Consider the following 19,188-nt stretch of genomic DNA (forward strand, 5'->3'; position numbering starts at 1 on the left):
TGCTCCCCAGGCAACAACGAATTGGGCAAGGTTATTCATTAGCAAAGAAAACTTCCTCTGCATCAAGGCACTAAACCAGTCCAGAGCCTGGTCACCACCACATTTTTCTGGCTGTGTCTTCCCTCACATGCCTGGCTTGAAAGAGTCTGTGGTTTGGTTTCACAGTTATGAATGGGTGTGTTTCCCTGGTACCTCCTGTGGGAAACCAGGGTTTTAGGGCACCACAAAGGTTTCTTTCATTGAAGATCTGGCCATGGAAAGAGATCATGGGTCCTCTAGGAAACTCCCTCATTCCTAAGGATAGGTTTAGAGCTCTAAGAAAGCTGCTCTGAGGTTCCGGAATCTCCTCCAGGTGCCCTAGCATATGTCTCAGTCCCTAAGTTGATAACATTCTAAGAAAGGCTAAAGTCGCCTTGAGAGTGTTACGGTTTCAGGATGAGAGATGAGGGTTCTCTGCTCCTTATGGACCACAGTAGGTCACATTTTGGGTCACTAGCCTTTGCCCCTCATGTCCATTCCCATAAATTTTGAGATTCTATTCACCATAGAGGCAGAAAATAGTTTCCATCCATTGACTTTGAGTTTGGCCACATGACATGCTGTAGCAAAAAAGAACAAGGCCAAAGTGACAGTTGTCCAGTTCTGAGCCCAGGCCTGAGGAGCCACTGCTTCTTTGAGAAGAGTATGCCCACTTGAGCCCACTGTCCCAGAGGGACAATGAGAGAACAGAGCTAAGCTGGGATGGCCAGGCCTAGAATCTAGTCCTCATGGAAAGAGAGAGAGAGAGAGAGAGAGAGAGAGAGAGAGAGAGAGAGAGCCTGCTGAGTCTTCTTAGTGCTACTTGTATGTATTTAGTGGTGACCATTTGGGACTAGATAGCCAACTGGGAGACTCATACCTGGGGAAGGCTGATTTTCCCTCCAAGCAGCTCTTCAAGCCGGGGTAGGCTTGTTTGAGTGTTTGCATCCAGGTTGGGATGTCAACCGATGTCGCCATTGTTTAGGTCTTATTTCAGTGACTGTATTGTTAAGATTTCATGGGTACTACTATCACCGCCTTGGGTTTTCTTGCTATGCTTCGACCACACTATGGAAAGGCCAGCAAAGGAAGCAGCTTAAGCCAAAAGTGCTTTGCTGACCACAATCCTTGAGTTTTCCATCTTGCTACACAGAAAGCACAATTCACAAATGGCCTGCAAGGACGCCAGAACTTTCCTAGCAATGTTTAACCATGGATCAAGTGGATATTTTCCTACCACATGAAGTCTTTTATGATCCAAAATAAACCCCAGCATTTACAGCCTAGCTCAACATAAAAAGAAGCTCATGTATTTTCCCTAAAACACTTTTTTGGAAGACATACCTAAAATTAAAATGAATGAGCTGATAATTTACGAACCTTCTTTAAAACTGATGTCTCTAACCATCCCGGGAGGCTCTTCTCACTGTTAAACAACCCCATTATCCACTCTGTGCGTCTAAAGCAATTTCCGAAGCTCAGGCAAGCATGTGCTACTTCAAGCCACCACTCCTCCCAGAGTCAAACCAAAGCCAATTAGTGTCTAAGATGTAGGAGGAAGCATTTGTGTGTGCACACTGGGGGCAGGGTCTTAGGATATTATGTCGCCTTTCCTGGTACGCTCCGACAAAAGAATGGAATCGTAGTTTCATTTTTCCTTTGATGAATAAAACTGTTACACATAAAAAAACAAAAGTGTGGGGCTGTGGCTATGACTCAGGCAGGTTCGCTCCCAGAACCCACACAAAAAGCCAGGCTTGGTGGTGTGCACCAACCGGCAATGTTAGCACTGCAGAGGGAGGGACAGACAGGTGACTACGGGGCTCATCTGGATAAGCAGGCCAGCCTTACTCAGTCAGCCGTTAAGCTTTTCCAGGGTCACAGGGCCCAAGAGAAACCCCCATCTCAGAAAACAAGCCATAGCACCCCTGACAACGTCGTATCTGATGGTGGGTGACCTCGGCCCCCCATGCACACTCACCTACACCCACAAGCACACAGATGAGCAAAAGTGTCGTAGCACTGCATCCAGGCATGGTGGACACCATTTGACATCTCAGCACTCTGGAGGCTGAGATAGGTGAGGCTTAGAGGCTAGCCTGGGTTATGCAAGACTATTTAAAAAAAACAAGTCCTAGTGGTCTGTCACCACTGATTCAAATTTAACTTGCAATGTTTCAGGCAAAGGCTGGTACACAATGAAACATTTTACATGATACCTGTCAACACTGGTAATTGTTTGAGACGTGGTTGTAACCTTGTGGAGGGGATTCTTGGCCCCAAAGCTAATATAATCTTTCAGAAGGTGTGTTACAGAAGGAAACCATTGTCTGGCATGTGGCTGACTCAGGACAAGCACCGTCATTCTAAGAGGAGTCTAAAATAAAGGGCTGGCAAAGAGGAAACAGAAGGCTTTGGTCTGGTTCATCCCTGGCCACGGGGGATTTGCGGACTATGGGAGGAAGCCCTGAAATAATAGAGAGACTGTTTGCTTTCATCGGCGGGCCGCCTGCCCCCTTCCTTCACCCCGTCCTGCCTCAGAAACTGTTCGATGCTAAAACAGACACCACTGTTAAATGTCAGGAAAAAAGAAAGATGAAAGGAATCTTCATCTAACACTACCTTAAGTCACATGAAACCGTCCCCAGAGGTCAACGCTGGCAGTTTCCCATGGTGCAATGTAATACAAGGTAATAAAATGTCAAGTCCCTTCCCAACGCACAAATAAACACAGAAGTTACAAGGAGCAGTCAATCGTGAGATGTGGCAAAATTGCAAACTGAGCCCCAGCTAATCCCTCTGGCAATATCTGCTACTAAAATTGTATTTATCACATACATCCTAAAACCAACTCACAAAATTTCCCAACCTGTCAATACTGCTTATTCTTTTAGTTGTTGTTGTTGTTGGGGAAATCTGAACTTCCAGGTTTGGGGTTTGGGGTCAAAAGGACCCGCTTCTTGGAGCAGCATCAGGAAAGGAGCAAGGTCATGGAAGTACAGTCATGTACCTGGAAAGCAGCAGTTTGCCCCGGAGCTGCAGGTCGGCTGCGCAGTCCTCAGATCGGCAGTTCCTTTCAAACACCGTCTGTGGGGAGAAAACGGTAAGGTTGGCCCGGAGCTTCAGTGAATGAATAATGGCCAGCCGCCTACTTGCAACCCAGCGCCCTCCGGGCACCTTCCTGCTAAGCCCAGGAAGCCAGCTGCCTGGCATGTGGAGGGGACAAGGTTCTCAAGGGTCCAGGGAAGCCCTGTCGGTAGTGGCCCCGAGGCCATGAGCACACCCTTCCTCGTCTAATTCTCAGTTTACAGAGTGCTTCAAGTAGTTCTTTCTAGAAGCAGGCAGGAGGGGCTGGGAAATGGCTCTGGAGGTAAGAATGCTTCCTGAGCCAGCCTCAGTATGGCAGTTTGAATCCCCAGCACTCCAGAAAAGCCAGCCATGGCCATGTGTGACAGATGCCATTCAGCCTATGCTGGTCTAAGAAAATCTAGATGCTCTCGGACATCAGTACCAGCCATCTGTGCAAAGTATCCCAAGACCCCAGACTTCTCAATTCTCCGGTGCTCTCTCCTGGGGAGGGAGAAAGCCTTCCCTTGAATCCTCTTCTGCATGAGCAATGGGGCCATGTTGAACAATTAGTCGACGTTAGGGAAATGCCAAAGGCATTCAGGCCTTACGGCTGAGACTTCAGGAGAACAGGGGCTATTTTAGCAGCTGCCGGTGGTAAGCAGAGAATGTTGCCATTTCTCTCATCAGGGTTAGGCTCAGCAATCAAATCGCCATTCAGTGCAGGGCTCAAAGTTCACTGTGTCAAAACTGGCTTGGGTTCCAGACAAGCAGGCATGCACTGGAGTGTGGGCCTGCCTGTGAAGGTTGGCCATAGTGGGGGGAGCATCCTTGGATGACGGGATGTGGGCCTGCCTGTGAAGGTTGGCCACACTATGGGGAGCAGCACTGGCTAAGGCTGCAACTACTTCTCTCTGAAGTACTGGAGGAAGTAAGAATTCGTTCCGCACTGTGGTCTCCATCTCTCTCAGGTTCTGATCCATGGAGAATGTCCTCTCTACTAGACAATGAACGTTCTCCGCAACCCCCAAATCCTACCATTTCAGGAGGATTTGGAAAGGAGAGCCCACTGCCCTTCATTAGCTGGAATTTATCAACCTGCAAACTCCTTCAAGGATGCTGCTCAAGTCGGTGAAGTTTTCCCCCTTTTACCAAGCATAGTTCTAGGTGATCTGTTCCCTTCCCACACCCAAGGTGCCAGTATGGACTCCAGCAAACCTGTTGGCTAATAGAAAGTCTAGACTCCACCAGACAGGGTAATTTTGCCCATGGAAATTCATAATAGCATGCCACATTTCCAAAAGAATAAAGTGTCCCAGCCAACATTCCCTTCCTTAATTATCATGGAAGTCTTGAGGAAAAGAGCAACTTCCTGTGTCCTTTTGGACCGTGCTGAAGCAAGTAAAAAGTCAAATTCCAAAGTGACTTCAAGAAAAGTATTCTGTGATGTCCTATCAACTCCCAGGAGAAAGTAGAAGAGGGCGTGGGGTCTGTGCAGAGTCCAAGGTGAGATGACAGGAAGGCCTGTGAGCGTTAGGGCAAGCGTAGGAATAAAGGCATCCTTAACAAGCTGATGGAACTTAGGCTTGAAGGTCCATTGTAAACATGGCCCTACTGAGGCCTTTAACTTGACTTTACATTGATAATTTTACATTTTGTTTTCCTTTTAGATTCATCTTTTCAATCTTATAGTGTCAGGTCCCCCAAAACCAGACCCATTCCTGAGTATGTCTTTCACTTTACAGGCACGTGAGATAGATTTGGGCTCTTCCAATGTCAGGTAGACATTTATTATAGATTATAAACTTGGAATCTGCTTCTTGATTGGAACCTTTGTTACTGTGTAATGCCTTTCTTTGTCTCTAGGGACAGATCCTGATTCAAAGCCTATTTTCCCTGATACACGTGTGAGCTACTCCAGCTTTGTCTCATGACCCTTCCCGTCCCCAGGTGCACCCTTAACTGAAAGTGAGTCTTTTGTCAACAGGAATGAACTATGGGGAAGGGCGATGCGGGACTGAAGGTACAAGTGGGAAGGAGTGGAACCAGAGCTGGGGTGGGAAGTGGTGGCCTCAGAGGTGGCAATGGGCAGAGGTAAGGACGGGGAGGAGAGAATGTGATCCCAATCCATTCTGTGACAAACATCCTTCAAGTTGTGGGCCCTGTCCTTCAGACTTCTGCCAACCGCCAACCAGCTCTCCGTGCCACCACCCACTCTTATACTGACTTCTCAAAATTTACAGTGCAAACAAGTGAGCACCAGGAGACCTCCTAACCGATGATGGAAAGCGGCAGATGTGAGCCCACTTCAGTGTGGAGAAAGGTATTTTTCAAGAATCTACACAGAAATGTTTCCCCTTGAGCTCTTTACAATGCAAAATGATAGTTCCCTCCACAGAGGAGCACAAGCTAATGACTGCCTCCCTGCTCTTTAGCAGGGTCTGTGGCTACACTAAAAGTCCTACTATGTGACATCTGAGCCAACTCCATAAAAAGAGAGCAACAGAGCCTTCTCCTAGTTATTTGTTCTTGCAACTTAGCTCCTCTGAGCCAAGGAAACCCCAGAGTTTTGTAAAGAGGTTCCCATGGGGTGAAGCTATCATGGGAGTGGGGCTCTTAGGGACTGCAGAGTGCCTGGCAGGGACCCACGCTGTGCAGAGAGTTGAGGTGGTTTGACCAAGCCCTACCAAATGGAATATTCTTAAGCAAATTCATCGCTGCCCCTTCTTTCTCTCTGTTACTGATTTTTAGTTTCATTCCATTGTGGTCAGAAGAGATACTTGGTATGATTCAAGCTTTGTTTAGATTTCTGTTCCCACACGAAGTCTATTGTGGAGAGTGCTCCTTGTACCTTGGAGAAGAGTAGGCAATCTTCTGTTGGGCAGAATGTTCTGTGCATGTCTATTAGGCCTGCTGATCTTCAAAGCTGTCCAGCTCTTCTGTCTCTTGGTTGGTTGTGGTGTGTTGAATGAGAATGGCCCACAGGCCATCTGAATGTTTGGTTTCTGGTTAGTGGACTCTTTAGGAAAGATTAGGAGGTGTGGCCTTGTTGGAGGAGGTATGTGTCACCAAGTGTGGGCTTTGAGGTTTCAAAATCCCACAGTGCTCACTGTCTTGATCTCTTTTCGCCTTGTGCTTGAAGAGGAAGCCCTTAGTTACTGCTCCAGTGCCATGCCTGCCTGCCTGCTGCTATGCTTTCCACCATGATGGTCATGAACTCTCCTTCTGAAACTGTCAGCAATCCCCTAGTTAAATTCTTTCTTTCGTGAGTTGCCTTGATCATGTTGTTCTTTGTTACAGCAATGGAATGGTGACTAAGTAGTCCTCTGTGGAGAAGTTCTACCCAGTGTTGAGAGTAAGGCACCAGGGTTGGGTTGGGTGTTACCACCAAGGTCTCCTTTCAGATCTGCCAGCATTTGTGTGACCTGTGTAACTTCTCTGATGGTGGGGGCTTGCACGCTGATAGCTCTTCTTTCACCTTTATCACTATGTAGAGACCTTCGTTGCCTCAGAGACAGCACCTGCTCTTAAAGTCTACTTTAAGTCTACAGGTTTGAACTACTCTTGATTCCTTTGGCTAACATTCACACACACGCACACACACACACACATATATATATATATACATATTTTTTTTTCCCTCTGTCCCTATACACTCCTGGGCCAGAAGTGAATTTCTGGTAAACAGTTTGATTTTCTGTGTATTTTTAATCCATTTCATCACTTCATATCTTTTAATTTGCGGGAGTTTGGTCTATTTACAGTAATTATAGATAAGGATCCTGTTTTTCATTAATGTGTGTGTGCACATGGGTATATGCAGGCTCACATGTGCGTTCGTGAGCATGTGGAGGTTACACGCACCTTGAAGGGATGGCCGCACCCCCACGCCTACTACCTCAGTGTTCACAACAGCAACACCGGGGACAACCTACCCACGGGCAAGTTCAAAGAGCCATGTGCAGCGCACAGAGGGTCCTTAGCTCCTAGTGGGAGCCAAATCCCTGAGTGTGTCCTTGCGCAGCAATACTTTAACACTCTCTCACCAGAGTGCTCCCTGAACACTCTGCCAGCCCAATAGTCCTCCTTACGTCAGGAGCACTGAAGACGAGAGTGGGAGGCACAATTTAGAACCTGGGCTGAGTCAAGCCCCTTGGTAAGCTGGGAAAGCAGTTGTGTTAAGGATCATTGAAAAGGTGATACACTATAAAATCACAGGACCGGTGCCAAATACCAGAGAGTGAATGAGAGTGTGTATGCGTGTGTGTGTGCAAGGGATGTCCACTCATTTGTATGCTGAGGTGGAAATTTGATTCCTGTGCCTGGACCTGGATGAGCCCCTTCTGGGAAGATGGCCAATTTGTTCCCTAGGAATCATCTCGAGGCGGGGGGGGGGGGCGGGGGGGCGCAAGATGGTTGGCACAGCACAGCTTCAACATGCTGGATGAGGACAGAGTTTCCAGGAATTGTAAAAAGCTGCTCCTTAGCATGAGGTACAGAGAGTCCAGCTTTAAGGTAATGTTCCCACTCTACATGTTCCTCTCAGAGGACAATCCCAACAGCGGTAAGTCTGGTCCCTGAGAAACCTGTCAAGATACTTTTACCTGAACCCAGGGTCTTCTGGGAAAACACAAGTTTGGCATTTCCATCAGGCAAGGCCCAACTGACGTCTCCCCCCTGCCTTTTAGCTGTTACCTGCAACTCTGCACAGCCCGTATTGCTCACCTCCCTGGAAGCAGCCTTCCTGACGGTGAGAGCTGATCTCATCTCTCCTTGCTGCAGGAAGCTAAAACCTCTCTCAGGAGATAATCGTTTCCTGCCTCAGACTTCCGAGGGCCGAGGAGAGTGTGCCCCCAGTGGCCTGCAGCCTAGGTTCCTGGGCTGGCTTCTTCCTCAACCTGGATACTCCTGGGGGGTTACTCGTTCATTCACAAAATCCTTTTCCTCATTTCTTGCTGAATCATTATCCTTTTTTTTTTTTTTTTTAGATGGTGCTAGCACATTTTGGCTCTGAAGAGTGAAACAGGACATCATTGAGTTTGTGGCCTTTCTGGTCTCTCTTCCAGTGAGCCAAGAGAGGCATCGTGCAGTAAAGTGGCTGTGAACAGGCATATGCCGACAACCTCTTTTCTATTTTCATGGGTGTGTGTGTGTGTATGTGTGTGTTTGCATGTGTGTGAGCATGCATGTCGAGGCCAGAGGTCAATGTTGGGGATAATCCTCAATTGTTCTTCCACCTATTCTTTGAGGCAAGGTCTCTTGCAAGACTAGAGTTCACATACATGACTGGTCTCCCTAAGCGGCTTGCTCAGGGCATTGCCTATGTACGCATGGCTTCTGAGGGTTGGCATTATCTCTGGGCCACCAATCCTATCCAGCATGTATGTGGGTTCTTGGGGTCTGATTGTGTTTCTCATGTTTGTGTGGCAAGCTTTTCTACCCCTAAGCCACCCCTTCCTGCCCACGGTGGCACTCAAACTTTATTTACAAAACAGACATGGCCACAGGCTGGGGTTTGCTGACTCCTCTGTATACCATTTAGCTAATGAATGCTTCAGCACCTTTGGGCTGGCGTTTGTGGATGGATGCAGGTGGCTCTAACGGCAGCTGCCTCTGAGCTCCTTCCGTGGTGCCAAAGCAGCAAGGGGCATATGGTTCTCGGGGGCTGGAAAGTCAATGAGGTAGTTCCAGCTGCTCAGGCCTTGAGGGACCCTTTTCAACTCCCACACCCACACTAGAAAAATCCTCCCTTCTCAGGTAACAGGAAGGATGAATCTTAAATGCATCTGCTAGGACGAGAGACGGGCCATTTGCTTAGACAAAGCAATACTTGTTTTAAATTAAACTGCAATTATGTACATGGACTGAACGCTGTATGTAAGGTTGCTAAGGCAACCAAGTCCCAGGCTGAAGCCTTTGAAAAGCAGGATGACTGGGCTGGATGGTAGTAAATGTGTTTGAGATCCCACCCAAGGGGACTAATCAAGGAGGCTCCAGTTAAAGGAAGACACACAGATGTGTTCTGATGCGCCACATGATTTCACAGCGAGTGTCTGCCTCTTACTGTAGCATCTGCCCGGACCGCAAAAGTGACATTAATGACTTGATGTTCCTCCTCAGTACTGCCCCAGGTATGAGAGGAGCCAGCTGGGGACCCATGTCATCTGGTGTTATTGCTCTGAAGAGGTACCATGACCAAGGCATTTAACTGGTGGCTTGCTTACTGTTTCAGTTTCCTCTACCTTAGGTTTTGAAAAATAGACTGCTGTGAACACACACACACACACACACACACACACACCCTGTGATATAAGTCACTGCTGCTCACATAGCATATGCTGGCCTGGGAGAGAGAGACTCCAGAGAGAGCTCACAGCATATCCTATTTCATTAAACAGCCTTGCAGGATGACATACACTTTTGTTCCTTCACAAGGGCTCTTTCAATGGAGACACCCACGCTAGGCCAGGTTTTGAGGCGGGTGTTGGGGAATTAATAGCTAATGAGAGAAGACACATCTCTGTGGCCACTGGGCTTCACTCTAGCGCGGGGGAGATGTACAAGTAATTGCAGAATCAGCTGTGATGGGGCTTGAAGAAGGAGCAGACAGGCAGCTGAGTTGGGAGAGCAGAGATAGTTCTCCAAGTGAGCCAGAAACATTCAGGTTGAAACCTCAAACACACAGACGGGCCCTGAGAGTTACAGCATGGGAACCTTCACAGAAGAGGGGAGAGCAGGGCCTCAGGCTGGAAGAGGACAGTAATTTTGAGGACTGTAGTATGCTGGTGACCCTGGAGAGTGCTGGAGAATCAGGGTATCCCCTTGCAGGGTCCTGTGAACTCTGAGAGGGAAGCCGTGGAGGGTTCCTCAGGGAAACAGGTGTGCTGAGGCTAGGTGACAAGCCACGTGCTGGGCCTATGAGGATGGGGTTAGCATGGAGGACAGACGGGGGGACCCATGCACTGTTGGTGCAGTATCTGAGCTTGTGGTGACAGAGACAGTTCCTGAGCCCCTGGCTGAAACCAGCTCTGACTCCTGGAGTGGCCCTAGCTAGCCGCCCATTGTTTTTGCCTTTGAACAGAGGCAACATCTGGAAGGCACATGGAGGGGTGGTGAAGATCATTCAGCTGACTCGATTCTGTTGTTTTTCATAATCAGGCCAAGAAGAAAAAGCAAGAGCTGCTTCCCTAAAAAGTCCCAGGCTCCTGGGCAATCCCATCCAATCTAAGAACAATATTTTTCTTTCTATTTTAATTTCAACCAGAGAATGACATGGTTGAAAAAAACGTAACTGCTCTCTCCACCACACACATCCCTGACCAGGTCTCTCTGAGGAGAGAAGCACGGTTACCAATGTTTGCTCATCTTTATCTTGGTAGCTACTTCTGTGCCTCTAGAAAGCACACTGATGTGACGACTTAATTCTCCAGATCACTGCATTGCCCCTCTGAATTCCTACAACCACAGACAAAGGTTGATTTCACCCCGGCTCCCTCCCGCCTCCTCCCCACCTCACAGGCAAACTGCTACTCTTTGCTCCTCTACCACAGAGGGTTCCAAACTGGCTGGGTCAGGATCAATGGTCAACTTATTAAAACACGTGGTACCCCATAAGTTCCTGTTTTAGAGTGCCTAGGTGGGCCTGAGACTTTTCCTTTGTCAATGTTAGTTTTCATGTGAGTGTGTGTGTAGCCACACTTGTGTAAGGGGCGGGTAGCAATGCTTTCCTATAGAGGTTCAAGGCTGACATTGGGAGTAATTCTTCATTGCTTTTCCACCTTATTCACCCAGACAGTATCTTTTAAGGATAATTTACTTATTTTTATTTCATATGCATTGGTGTTTGCCTGCATGTATATCTGTGTGAAAGTATCTGGTTCCTTGGAATTGGAGTTACAGCTGGTCATGAGACCCCACATGGGTGCTAGAAATTGAACTCAAGTCCTTTGGAAGAGCAGTCAGTGCTCTTAACCACTGAGCCATCTCTCCAGAAGCCTAGGCAGAGTAGCTTTATTTATTTATTTATTTATTTATTTTTAAGTTCAAGACAGGGTTTCTCTGTGTAGCCATGGCTGTCTTGGAACTCACTCTGTAGACCAGGTTGGCCTTGAGAGGCAGTTTTTGATCAAACCCGGAGCCTGTGGATGTGGCTGGTCCCTCTGGCCAGTGTGCTCCTCCCATTCCCACCTCCTCACACCTGTGCCAAGCCCTTTAGCCATGGCACCACCTTCCCTACTCCCAAGAGCAGCTTGGGCTGCAGGCACAGGGGCACTAAGGGCTGGCTTCTATTACTGTTCTCTGCAATTTTAAGTAATGATCAGCAATTTCTTGCTTTATCAAGTTTTACAATCTCTCCCAACTTACCAATTTAAAAGGGATATTAGGAGATTAAGATACCAAGAGAACTATTATTCTTTTACAATCTGTCTAGTCATCCTGAGGACGTCTTTGTTTTATGCCTATTAGCTGTAGTCTGACTTTGGCTGGAGGCAGAGACTGAAACCTATAAGCGGTGTTTACATTGTTTTGTCCATGTGATTCCACGGTAGAGCCACGATCATTGTCTTGACTCCATAAAAGCTGAATCTGGAACATGCGACTTTAACTTGACAGAGAATCCTCTAACAACCAGGTCCTCTTCTTCCCTGTCCTTACCTATTCCTAAAAATCCCAGTCTCATATGCCACATATTTGAACCATAGCATTATTTAGCATGTTGCTTTTTAAGATTTGTTGTCATCGTTGTTGTTTTGAGGCAGGGTTTCTCTGTGTAGCCCTGGCTGTCCTGAAACTCACTCTGTAGACTAGGCTAGCCTCAAATTCAGAGATACATCTGTCTCTGACCAGTTCTGGGATTAAAGGAGTGCCCACCACTGTCTGTGGGAAGATTTATTATTATTATTATTATTATTATTATTATTATTATTATTATTGTGTCCATGTCTGTGTATGTGTGTTCCGGTGCTCTTGGAGGCCAGGAGCTGGAGTTACAGGTGTTTGTAAATCACACAAAGAGGTTAGTGGGAATTTAACCTCTTTATTCTGAGAGAGCTTTTTTGTCTCAGATTGGGTGTGGTGACGCCCACCTGTGATCTCGACACTTGAGAGATTAAGGCAGAGAGACTACAAGTGTGAAGGCAAGCTGGGCTACATAACAAACAAGAGCCTGTGTTGAAAAACAATAAATTCTCTTTTATTCCCAGAATTACCTTTTGCCTTCTGAGTCAAATATTTTATTTTTGTTTCAATGGACCCTCCTTTCTCAGGTCCCATATTTCCTCTAAGCTCAGTTTCTCTTGGTTGCCAGTTCATAGCTAGGGTCAATCACCTGTTGGCTGGTCTGCAGGTAACATGCAGGTAGTTGGCAGGACGGAAGGCTAGGTCTTACTGGGGGGACTTCCGTGCTGGCAGTAGGGGGTTTACTCAGTTCTGAGTCTAAGCGGCCGGCAGGGCTTGCAGTCCACCTTCCCAACTGGGCTTTAGAAGAGATGCCCGCATCTTAAAACAAAAAGAAGCCTTGCCCAGGGTGTGCGTGCGTGCGTGCATGTCACGTGACCAGCAGCTTCAAGTTCCTGCCTTGCCTTCTCCACAGTATCGGTCTGTAACCTAGAGTCCAGGGCTAAAATAACCCCTTGCTCCCCTAAGTGGCTTTCTGCCGGAATATGTTACCGCAAAGGCAGAAACAGAACTAGAAGAGGTTCTAACCTGATTCTTCTGGGCGATCTTTTGTCCCTTCTTCCAGCGTAGCACTGGCGTCAGATCCGGCAGCTCCCGCTCCTCCTCACCAGTCACTTGAACATCCAGGCTGTAGGCAGCTTCAAACACGATGGGGCTGATGACGTCCTGGACTCTCCGCTGCAACGGCCAAGAAGAAGGAACATTAGCGGTGATCATCTGTGGTGTGTGTGTGGGGGGGGGGGGCAGCATTCCACCGTGTACAAAGAACCACCCACCTGCCGCACCCCTCGCTCACCTCAGGCGGTCTTCACAACCACCTGCACAAGCTAAGGTTTCACTGCTTTCGTCTTGGGCAAGGCAGGTGGGGGCCAGGGCAAAGGCCGCCTAGTCAGGAGTGTCTCAGGCTCCCTTACGTGCTGCTAAATCATTTTTTCCCAGAGCCTATGGAAGACATTATCTCATTTGTCATCCACATGTGTGTAGTCAGATGCCAGCTGGTGGCCGGGAGAGCATCTACACTCTTTGCTCGCCCTTTGTTTTTATGGGCTATATATGACCAAAGCACTTTCACACTTCACAGTTTTCAGTCTGCACAGGGTACCTAACAGCACTGACTGGAGCAGTGTCTGTGCCGCGTTAGTGATCAGTGAAGCCAGATGCAAGTTGTGTGTTCATTTCTCCAGAATCTAAGGACTTCAGGGCCCAAGAGAATGATTGACTGGCAGCCAGAAGCAAGGCAGGAGTGCTGTATCGGTCACCCTTTCTGTTGCTGTGATAAAACCTTACAACCAAGACAACTTATAGAGGAGTTTATCGGGGTTATGGTCCCAGAGGGTCAGAGTCCGCCGCAGTGGGGAGCATGGCAGCAAGAAGCAGGGGGAGGAAGCTGAAGGCTCAGACCTTCAGCCAGTGGCAGGAAGGAGTGAGGTGGAAGAGGCAGAGGAGGAACGGCAAGTGGTGGAAACTCTTAAACCTCAAAGCCCACTTCCTGTGCCACACTTCCTCCAGCAAGGCTGCACCTCCTAAACCTTCCCAACTGGAGACCAAGTGTGCAAATACTGGAGCCCATGGAAGGCATTTCTCATTCAAATCACTGCAGAAGGGAGGAGAAAAGGAGACACAGTCAAACAAGATGCCAGGGCTATGCTACGGCTTCCAGAGATGAACAGCGGTCTCCATATCCTAGCATCACACAGGAAAAAAGCAAGGACGCTACAAGACTCAGTTGCACAGGACACAGGCCCGGTAAGGATGCAGATCTTTTCAATGTTAAAGTTCATGGTCTTTGTGCATAGAGGCACTGCCTCTGGGTGACTGTAGGCAGCACACCCTCACAGGTGAGAACTAGAAACAAGAGTAATTTTGGTCCGTGGTCTTGCATTAAGGCCAGCACGTTGTCTGGGGTGGTCTGCCTTAACAGCAAGGCCAAGGAGGTCATCACCCACATCCCAGTCTCTCTGCTCTGTAACCACCCTGGAGAGCATAGGGCCTTGGCGCAGGGAATGGAGAAAGGCCTTACACGGAACAGGAGAAGCTGGGCAGGTGACAGATGCCACCCATGCCAGGAGACCTGAACCTATAGCCCATGAATTCACACTACTCTCCATGAAGTCTGAATTCACACTACTCTCCATGAAGTCTGAATTCACACTACTCTCCATGAAGTCTGGAGGAGTTAGGATTGGAGTCTCATTGTATTAAAAAAAATGGTGGAAGATTCCAAATGTCCCAGGAAGTACCTAGAAGAGAGCTGTCTCCAACCCTTTACAACAGCCAGTCTCCCACAGAGGCAGTCATGGCTACCCTTGGGGACAGCTGGGGACTGACTCTCATCCAGTATGAGAGAACACAGACCACGTATCTTGGCTGCCAAACTTCACTGCCATCCCTGTGCCCAGCACGCGCCCTGGAAGACACGAGTGTTTTTTCTAAGGATGCCAGTATGTGACTATAAGGATGACAGATAACCCCCATTTTGGATGAAATCATGCTTTAGAAGTGAAGGAAGGTGGCAGACTTCTCAGGATGGGGCTTGGTTCCTGGGGAGTGGGGCAGTCTGGTTAGTAAGCATAGGCGTGGGTAAGGGGACCCACCAAGACCAAGCCTGGTTAAACTGCCTGTCTACCGTTTTGTCTGTCAGTTCTGTTTCTACTTGAGTTTTATCTGAGAAGGGAGCTGTGGCCTCAGTTTTACTGGGCCATGGCACTCTAATTTTTTTTCACAAATCTCCTCATGATAGGGTGTTGAGTAGAACACACTCAAAGGTGTTGGATGCTAGAAACTTGCTGTAATAGTTCTGGAAAGGAGTCAGCAGTGCTGAGTAGTAAGAGATGGGAGGCAGATGTGACCAAGAAGTAGGGTATGGAGGGTGGGGAAAAGGGATACAGTGATATCAGGGGCAGATGCCTGAACAAGAAGCAGATGGTGAACATTTGTGTTCAGTAATACATCCACCTGGGAAAAGGTTCAACTTTACAGCCTAAACAAAAATACAGGGCCTTCCCAGCAAAGTGAGGTAAGGGCCTTAGAGAAAGTTTCCAGGAAGTTCTCTGGAACTCTTCATCTTAGAACAGATCTTTAAGACTTGAGATCTTCCCAGGAGCAAGACAAGTACCTACAATCCAGACGCTCCAGCCTGCTGACTTAATTAGAATTCAAAGACGGTTGATGGTCCTTAGAAAGATGGATGAACAGATGCCAAATTCACATGTTTGAGAATGCATTCATTGGGTTTCTTTGAGGTTGTTTAACTATTTCATAGTTTTGCACTTAAATATTTCATGTCAAAGTAAGTCCACGACACGTTATTTGGCACAGGGAAGACGAGAGTGGGAGAGGGACAGTAGTCACATCACATTTCTAGGCTGCCATGTGTATTTCAAGGACTTCTCTAAGGCCTGAGTTGACCTCCTTCTACTTAGTCCTTACAACATCTGGTGGGGGGATTTCTGCTTACCTTTTACAGAAGGGGTAGCTGAGACCATGGAGCTCAAGCAACCAGCCCTCCATCCCAAAGCTCGTTATGAGGGAGAGCCAGATTCTAGGAACCAAAAGCAAAGGGCACTTCCTTGCTGTCCATTAAATACTTTGGTCACCAATGTGTTGAGGGTTCCACTGTGTAGCAGGTTAGGGCTGGTTTTTTCATTTGTTACACACAGTGCAGCCTGACCTCAATCTCATGACGCTGAGTGCTGCAATCATAGGTGGGTATGAGCAAATCCTAGCTCATAAGGTCCCATTTAAAACCATTCCCGTCACATTGGGTTCCAGTAATTCCTTTTTGAAAACTGCCTCGTTCAGGGGATTCGGAGGTGGTTTGATGGAGAAACGGCTCATTCTGCAAGCCTGAGGCCCTAAGCTTGGGTCCCCAGCACATTGGTGTGCACTTGTAATCCTAGTGAGTGGGAAGTGCAGAGAGGCAGACCCTGAGGGCTTGATTGCAGCACAATCTAAGCAAAACAGCAAGCTGCAGGTTCAGTGAGAGAGCCTGTCTCAGACACGCAGGTGGAAGATGATAGCGGAAGACACTCTGGCTTCTACAGGAACATATGTGGGTGAGCACCCCTCCTCACGAGCTCACGCGCGCGTGCACACACATACACACATGAGAGCACAAATATACCCACCCCAAAAGATGAATGAATAATTCATAGCTAGGAAATAAGGACATGGAGTGAGGGTGTTTCTGAGCATGTGACCACACACAGTGACCGCCAAGGAGGGAGACCTTAGTCAAGGTGTGCCTGAGTCTGGACCATGGGTACAGGCTGACATCGAGGTGGATGGAGGCTGTTCTCTGGCAGCACCTGAGCAGCCTGAGCCTGATTTACTTAATGAGTTTGAGAAGCAGCTTCTTACATGGTGTGGCAGTACCCAGCTGGGAACTCAAACCACACTGAGTGGGGGGGGTGGTGGCAGGGGAGGGTACGGGGATTAGACACGGGCATGGGGAGCCCAGCCCCTCCTGGAGCTGAGCTGCTCTGCTGCAGGCTGCAGAGGAAAACTAGCCGGCTGTTTGGGGTTTCCCCATCATTTCTGGAAATTCCGCTTCCTTCTGTTCAGCACGTTAAGTAGAGGAACAGGCCGGAATGGCCGTCTGTGGCTCTCCGGCACCGCCCCACAGCAGCTCAGATTTTACTACTTAGAAAGTTGCTACTACAAGCTGATTTTTATTTCCCTTTTTTCCTTTTCTTTTGAGATGAGGTCACGTACGCCCCAGACTGGCCTCAAGGTTTCTATATAGTCAAAGATAACTCTGGTCACGTTGCTTCCCTCTCCAGAGTGCTTCCATTACAGGTGTGCACCCCACACTGGGCTACAGACAGAAGCTTCTCAGGTTGAACACATACCTCAGCCTCAGCCTCCAAGAGGCCAGAATTGACCTCTTCCGGCGAAAGGCGTCAGGCGTCTCCTACTTTGAAAATAGAAGGCGTGCTTACGGAGGACACCAAGGCTGGTGGCCGACCTGGCTATGGCTGAGGTTTTTATAGGGAATGTAACACATGCTCCATTTGAAATTTATTGGGTGCTTGCTTTATGCCAGGCGGTGTGCTGGGTGGCAGGGAGACAGACATGAAAGACCTGCATGGAATTAACAGTTCCCGAGGGAAAAGCCAAGCCTCCACAATGTTGTATGGCATGCACTAGGGTAGAGGTGGCTTTGCGGATGCAAAGGAAGTTGACGCCTGATTCTTACAAAGCCTGGTAGGTTTCCCAGAAGAGAACATCCTTGGCTGAGCTGGAGGACAGAAGGACATGTGCCAGGCCGCAGGTGTGAGGGTTAGCCGGTGCAGTGGCACACAGGAAGCTTAGAGATGATAGTGGACCACGTAGACCCAAGGACACAGAACCGTCAGGCTGATGGGCAGGGCGGCTCAAGCAGAGATCAGATATCAGGGAACCCCACCCCTAAGACTGTGTGCATTCCATACTAAAAGCCAGGGAGCGTAGAGACAGAGCTAATGTGATGCTACAGGCTGTGCTGTGGAAAGATCCTCCTAGCTGTAACATTATGGCACTGATGGGAGTAGGGCTGGGAAGAGGCTGGGAAGGTATCAGCCAAGAGGTTCAGAGAAAAAGAGGGCTGTGGGAGGGCCAGAGCCAGGACCCAACAGTGGGCCAGAGACAGAGCTTTCCTGGCCTGAGGAAGATACACATTGCTGTTTGGGAGGAGATGAGGGTGACTGGGTCCCACTGCTCCCTGCAGGGCCCTGGCAAGCTGGGCTTGGTCACTGCGGCACCAGCTGGCTAGCCACGTGACTTGGAAATCTACCCCATAGCTGCTTTTCTCCTCTGGAAAAAAAAAAAAAAAAAAGCAACACACAGTTTTTCCTTTCCTTGGCTCACAGTGGCAAATTAAATAAAAACAGGAAGGGCTGGCCTCATTTTAAATTTGCAGAAAACACAGAAGTTCACCAAATAAGCAGTTAGCATTAAGTTAGATTATTGCTTTGTGGGGAAATCCACTAAGTGGGTTTTTTGTTGTTGTTGTCTTCATTTTTTGGTGTTTTTTGTTTTGTTTTTGAGACCTCAATTTTTTTGTTTTCTTTTTTAAGTGTGTTTTTTTCTGCCTCTCCTATTCTGAATTCTCTCCCACATGTTCCCTGAGCCCAACCCTCTCCACTTCTGCCTGTGTTGGCTTCACAGACACTCTTAGAAATAAAAAATCCCAACAAGCAGGGCACGTCATTTCCATGCTTCCACTCACAAAACAGCCAGATTGCATGATGACACCCTCCTCAAACCACATAGGCTCTTATCTCCTAGCGACATCATAGCCATCCTCGTGAGCATAAGAACACTCCGTGGTGTTCAAGCAATGACAAAGTTGCCTATTGACTCCTTTCTCAGAAAATATCCCCCGCCACGTGATGCTATCAGAATAGTAGCTAAACATTATAGGCAATTTGAAGTTTTCATAAGCTTGGAGATTGTTTTAAAAGGAAACAAAAGATTTTCCATGTCCAGGAATAGGAGAGTAACTTACTAAAACTATCTCCTCCCACTGGCAACTGGAAAAGTTGGACACACATAAGCAAATGCTTGTGGTGTGTGTGTGTGAGAGAGAGAGAGAGAGAGAGAGAGAGAGAGAGAGAGAGAGAGAACCTCCTCACCCCTAACACTGGTTTAAAAGTAAAAGGGAACTATCAACAGGATCAAGCCCTCAGAGCCAGTCGCCCCCAAAGAGGAAAAGAACACACAGATGACCCCAGCATTTATAGGCACTTTTGCTTTCACATGTTTCCAGACTCACAGCCATGTGGCATGAGGGTCTGTGAGCTAAGCTCCTGGCAGGGACTGGGATGCTCAGAGGCGGCCAGGATGAGGACCAAAAGGCCCAGAGAGAAAGAAGTGCATGGAGACGAGTGTGAACTCAGGGCTTCACTTCCCTGTTGGCATCAGACAATCCCCACAGCAGGAAGGGTC

At 48.1% G+C, this 19,188-nt stretch overlaps 1 protein-coding gene across 1 annotated transcript in view; it reads right to left on the reverse strand.

Annotated features, from left to right (window-relative positions):
- The window catches only part of Itga9 (integrin subunit alpha 9), a 270,685-nt gene that overhangs the window by 99,358 nt on the left and 152,139 nt on the right, over positions 1 to 19,188 (reverse strand). The window contains exons 16-17 of the mRNA XM_060385077.1: positions 12,790 to 12,939; positions 3,029 to 3,105 (exon numbers count right to left, since the gene is read on the reverse strand). Coding sequence (XP_060241060.1) covers positions 3,029 to 3,105; positions 12,790 to 12,939 — 227 coding nt within the window. The remainder of the gene's footprint in view (positions 1 to 3,028; positions 3,106 to 12,789; positions 12,940 to 19,188) is intronic.

This window comes from Meriones unguiculatus, chromosome 6, assembly GCF_030254825.1.
Source record: "Meriones unguiculatus strain TT.TT164.6M chromosome 6, Bangor_MerUng_6.1, whole genome shotgun sequence".
Taxonomy (NCBI): Eukaryota; Metazoa; Chordata; class Mammalia; order Rodentia; family Muridae; genus Meriones; species Meriones unguiculatus.